At 37.4% G+C, this 6,280-nt stretch overlaps 1 protein-coding gene across 2 annotated transcripts in view; it reads left to right on the top strand.

The window, feature by feature from the left end:
* The window catches only part of ulk4 (unc-51 like kinase 4), an 89,242-nt gene that overhangs the window by 31,046 nt on the left and 51,916 nt on the right, over positions 1-6,280 (top strand). For both annotated transcript variants that reach the window (XM_013913371.1, XM_013913370.1), the window contains 2 exons: positions 80-265; positions 2,957-3,084. In XM_013913371.1, the coding sequence (XP_013768825.1) occupies positions 80-265; positions 2,957-3,084 (314 nt within the window). The remainder of the gene's footprint in view (positions 1-79; positions 266-2,956; positions 3,085-6,280) is intronic.

Below are 6,280 nucleotides of genomic sequence, written 5' to 3'. Positions count from 1 at the left end.
TGTGTGTGTGTGTGTGTGTGTGTGTGTGTGTGTGTGTGTGTGTGTGTGTGTGTGTGTGTGTCTTTTTCTGTTTTTCCAGTCTCTTTCTAGGCTAACCCGGGTGGTCCCAGCAATCTTCCTATCAGTAATTGACACCTGTGGTCCAGCAGCCATCTTGGAGGGCATAGGGGGTTCAGGAGCCCGGGTCCAGCAGCACCTGCTCACTGCTGTGGCCGCTGCCTTGCTCACCTCATGCACTCAAACACACCGTGTAACACAGAACAGGGTATGTGTATCACTTGTGTAACACGTCCGGCTACACGTACAAACCACAGCATTAGGTACACCGGTTAACGGCTTCTTAACACAAATATTTAATTTGATAGTCACATGGCAACACGTCTGTACAGTTAGGCATGTAAACCTATAAAAATATGAACAGCACGGTGGCTGGCACTGTTGCCTCACAGCAAGAAGGTCCTGGGTTCATCTCCACCACCTGGATGGGGCCTTTCTGTGTGGAATTTTCATGTTTTCCCTGGGTGAATGATTTGCAAATCTCATAAAGTTGTATTTTATTGAGAATAAAACAAAGAAGACTTATTAACTGTTTAATCTGAGAACACACCACACCACAGAACAGTTTGCCTCAGTCCATTTTAAATGAGCTTTGCCTCACAGAAGGTGGTGGATCATGTTCACTGCTTCTTTGCATGACAGAGCTTTAACCTGCACTTGTTGATGACACAGTGAACTGTGGTTCTGGAAGTGTTCCTGAGACCATGCAGTTATTTCCATGAGAGAGAACTGTATTGGGCATGAAGAGCACCATCCAATATTGATTTTCAGCCTTGTCTCTTAGACATAGAGATTTTTTCCAATTCTCAGAAGCCTTTGATGATATTATGTACTGGAGTTGATGAGCTAATCACAATATTTGGAATTGTACAACTTGTGGAACATTTTCAGAATAATTTTCCACAATTTGTAGATCCAGTGTTTTGAGTAGAGTAAAGTAGGAATTTGGTGTAAACAATGTGAAAGAACGTTTTTTGGTGTAATGGTGTAGAGCGTATTTTCTTGGCTCACTATATAAACTCTATATAAATCAGTGCCACAAACAATGAAAGCATTTCTGAATGTAAGAATGTGTCTAACCTATTATTAGCGAGGTGTACCTATTAAAGTATTGGGTGAGTGTATATTTTAATGTATAGCAACAAAAAGGTGTGTCTCAGAAACCTAGACACAAACAACCATTGTGGTAAAATTGCTAGAGCATTATTTGACAGATGATTTGGTGGTAACATCACAACAAGGAAAGCGTTGATTTTTAGTTCATGTGAGGAATGTCTCTAATTAGAGAGTTTTACACAGTGGCTGAGGGATACAAACACTCCTGGATAACTACACAACAACACCAAGAACAAACGAAACTGGACTTCTCAGATTCCTAACGTCTTCACGCTGTTTTTACCACTCTCTTTCTCTCTTCCACACAGTTCATGAACTGATGCTGAACTGTTCATGAACTAATTTGTCAGGAATTGCTTATTTAATTTTTCACAAGACAGTCCATCAAGTGTATATGTGATGTGCTAATCTTGGTAAGGCAGAGGAGCTGAAATTGATTTGAAGGTTTTAACTTGAAGTCTAGCATTGGTAATTGACTCTGAACTGAATTTATTTGCATTGAGTATTTCCAATTTAACACCAGAATACAAACTTAGTACTTCAGCTCTGCTCTAATTATACAATGATATGCATTCACCCTCCAATCCCCTCCCCCCCACACTTTCCCTTGGCACAAGGACAGACAGACCAAGAGTTTGTTTACACAGAACTCTGTTAGTGTGTGTGTGTATGTGTACATGCATGTGAGTGAGTGACTGTGTGTGTGTGTGTGTGTGTGTGTACACTCAAGCAGAAGCGTTAATTTGTTGAGTGTGTCAGTATCTAGGCTAATTGGCTGAATGAACATGCTGTAGCCTTCTACTTCAGCAAAGCATTATGGGTAGTGGGGTGGGACTTATCAGCAAGGCACACACTACTGGGCTTTTGAAATTAATTAACTTAGTGTGTAACTCCATAAACACACATGTATACACATGCTTTCTCATTGCTGAGACACACACACACACACACACACATTCAGTGGTGCTGGTGATTATGATAATGGTAATGAAGGGTGGTCAGTCAAAATGTTTTCCAACCAGTTACTGCTACTAAGTGAATAGTTGTTGTAGCTGTAGGCATGCGAGTTTGTGTATGTGTGTCTAGTCTGGGCTGATTAATTTTTAGCTTGTTATACGTACATTTTCTGAAAAAAAAATTTGAGAAATGAACATGTTATTAGTTTGGATGTTTTTCTCTTTTCTGTTGATTTCTGTTTCTTGTGATAAGGTGATATTAGGACAGCAAAGTACTTTTTTCTCTTTAAACTTTAAATTTACCAGAGTACTTATTATGTTACCAAATTAACATTTTCAATTTCAATTTGTTCTTAGCAATATTAAAATCTGTAAACTTTTTTGACTATATATGAATTTGTCTTAATTACAAAGCTTAGTTTTGTTTTGGTTTGAGGGGGTTTTGGCAGCAGCAGAATAATTAGCAGTTGCACACCACCAAAAACACCAGTCAACTTGAAGTATTGGTTTTACAGTGAGTCTGTTTGTGTGTGGCAGAATGTGGTCCTTTTGACATCTTCTGTAGTAACACAGTACTTTGTCTGCTGTTAATTTGTCTGTGTGTGTGTAGCTTCAGAATGAGCAAAAATTGTTGCGTTCAGCTTTTTTTTGTTTCTTTACATCTTACAGAGCATCTGATCTTTTTTGGAAACCTGGTTGCAATTCATAGAATAGTAGATGTGTCCAGGACCACATTTTCCCATAATCCTACACAAACACACAATACTAGCTATGTTGCCAGAGGATGTAATCTGTTTGAGGAATAATTTTAATTTCCTTGCTTTTAGGATTTGGTTTTGAAAGTGCTGCGTTGTCTAGAGAGTCCGTCTACGATAACAAGAGCCAAAGCATTACTACTGCTTCTTCTGCTCATACAAGACAACAGACACACACTGCTTTACTGCTGTCAAAACAGGTAAATAAACATACAGTACACATCCACATGCCAACAGTGCACACACGTACCAACAATATGTACTCGTGTAAAAACAGGTAATCATAATATACATATTGTTTTATCTGACCATGTGAGCAACCACTACAAAGTATGATGTGTGTGGTTGAATCTCATGAGTCAGGTCTTTATAAACAGCTCTATGAGCCACATTGCTAGATGAAACAATTAGAAAGTAATGTGTGTGACCTTCCCAGTAGTAGCTTTGAAAAAGACGTTAACTAGATGCAATCATGGTGCAATTTTGAATAATAATTCAGTTTTGTCAATTAAAGAATCATTGTTTTTAATGAATTGTATTGCAACACACTAATAACACATTAATCTTGTTTCGGGTAGTGAGATTGCTTTCTTAACTTACCACATTTCACTGTGCACCCTGCAACTGTCTAACTGTACTGAGATTCAGACCAGTGAAACTCATACTTAACTCCTCTCAGTCTGTCAGACCACTGGCTAATTAGTTTCTCTGGAATGTAGTTGCCAGTGTTCACACATAGGCTGAGCTGTCAGAGAACAAACAAGTAGCATTTGTGAAATCCATTTCAGGGTGGGATTGCCCTTTAATTATTTAGCTGTAGCTTTCAGTATGAGAGTGTGTTCTCATACCGAGCCTCACCACAGCTAAAACGAAATTCCCTTTTCAGTATACTTTGTGGGTTGGCAAATACAAGATTGTGTTTTGGTTTTGCAATGTAATAATGTTCACTTGGAAGAAACTATTGTATGTACAACAGTTAGCTTAACACCTATTTAAGTAGATAGACTATGTATTACTCCAGCCAAGTTGGTTCCAATGTTATAACAGCTGGCTGACTGCACAGGAAGCAAAATGGTACATGCCACAGAATTTGTTTCAGTTTTAGAGCATTTCATGTTTTCTAGGCAATAAACTCAATTCAAGGTCCACAAAAAACGTTCTTTTTTTTTTTTTGCATCTTCAAGAGACTTCAGACCACATAATAAGTTTCAGGCTGACTGACAGATGTGATAGACCCCTCCTAAATATATTGCCTTTCACCAGCAGATCATATCATGAATACATTTACATCATACATTTTCTAAATGCTCAATTTGTGTTTGCCTAAAAAGAAAAGATGGATTCAGTGTGGTGGGCCAGAGGTTTGTTTCACAAAAATGCCTAACCAGTCATTGTTAACTCCCCTGGTGTTGTCTTCATTTTACCTTTCTCCTCCACTCCACCTCTCCAGATGTGCTGAAACTGCCAGCGAAATGCAGTATAGACTATCATAAGCACATTAAGTGCACATAAATCAGGCAAGTTTGCTAATATATTCTGTTTTTCCTCCTTTGGTTGCTGTAGAGCAGGGATGTCAAACTCAAATACACAGTGGGCCAAAATTCAAAACTGGATCAAAGTCGCGGGCTAACGTTAATATTTATTGAAATATATTTCAATAAATATTGAAATATATTATATCTTATATCCTCCAGATATAAGAATGAATCTTTTCTTATGGACTCAAACACGTTTTGCTGAAAAACTGAATATGGAACAAGCAAAGCTTAATACTAAACAATATATATATTAGCTGTATAATACCAGTAGGCCAGCTCTAATAGTAATTTGGTATGGCTTCGCGGGCCAAATGTAATTGGGCCAGAGTTTGACACCTATGCTGTAGAGGGAAAAAGTGCATGTAATACTTAACTATTACTCAACTCATTAAACCCATGGAAACTTTAAGTCAACAAATCTTACCATTCATGCATGTATTCATGTATCCGTTCATTCATCTGTGTAAGATTTCCTTTATGTAGCACAGAAACTGTGGGACTTAGATTACAAATGTATTTACCCTGCACCTCAAATTTATGATGCTTTATGCTATTGGAACTGTAAATTGATTATTAACTGATCATCTTGTGTTTATCAACACACTGTGCAATGCTATGAATGTGAATAGCTCATTTAATTACATGCATGGTCATTATATATATATATGGTTGCTAGAAAAACATTTTGGAAGGATTTAGAATTATTAAGATATCTATACTGAATAATCATGCAGTGTGGTCTGCCCTATAATTTTGTACATTCCAGCGCAATCTGCCTAGACTAAAAACCCACAACCAGTTATACTTAATATCCTCCTCAATTAAGTGTATTGAATAATCTCCATGTAAGCTGGAAAGTACCCTTGGTACTTTAGAAAAAATGTGTGTTTAGTAAAATTAAATGTATTTGTTCATTAGTGAAAGCAACTAATTTCAAATATTTCCTCTAGGTGCTTTTGAGTTTTCCACAACAATTGGTTTGAGATATTTCTGGGTTGTATAGATTGCACAGCCCATTTTAGGTTATGCCACAGCAGGCTATGATGCCCACGTGGCCATTAATGATTAATTTTCTTTTCCCATTAAGGTATGGATTTCCTTTTTATGCTCTGTGGTCTTTTACTTGTTGCTTCACCTAACCCCTCCTAACCAGTACATGATGGATTGCTGCCCTGACCTGCTCCTGTAAGCTTTTTGGTACAATTTTCAGCATATTGTTCCCTCAGTGATTGCAAAGTGCCCAGGCCAATCCACAATGCTGCTCCCATCATGCTTCACAGCTGTAGTTTTTCTCTGCAGTGTTGTTCTTCCTCTGATCTAATAATGAAAAACAGATGAGGCTTGTTTGTCTTATTGTAGACTCAGGAACACTCCAATTTTTAGTAGTGCTTTTGCATCCTCTTTCAGCTTTGTACATCTGTATAGTTCTTCTGAGGTCCTGTAAACATTGCCCACACCAACCATTTGTTATTGAAAAGAGTAGACTTTGCAAGTTAATCATATGTATGCCTATTTATTTGGAGGAGCACCTCTTTGCTTCCTATTTCATCAATTTATTCAAACATCTGAAATCTGTGTTTGTCTGTGGTTTTGATTTGACTGAAGGTCGGACCGTATTTTGAGAGTAATAAATGCAGAAAAAATAAGCATATTATTAAATATTTAATGTAGTTTTGTTATTTTACCCTGTTACACAAATAAAGCTGAAAATAGTGTGTTATACTACACTCATATACAGGGAGTGCAGAATTATTAGGCAAGTTGTATTCTTGACGAATAATGTTATTATTGAACAACAACCATGTTCTCAATGAACCCAAAAAACTCATTAATATCAAAGCTGAATGTTTTTGGAAGT

This window comes from Pundamilia nyererei, unplaced genomic scaffold, assembly GCF_000239375.1.
Source record: "Pundamilia nyererei isolate P.nyererei 1_Seehausen unplaced genomic scaffold, PunNye1.0 scaffold00128, whole genome shotgun sequence".
Lineage (NCBI taxonomy): Eukaryota > Metazoa > Chordata > Actinopteri > Cichliformes > Cichlidae > Pundamilia > Pundamilia nyererei.
This window is presented reverse-complemented; position numbering and strand designations above follow the sequence as displayed.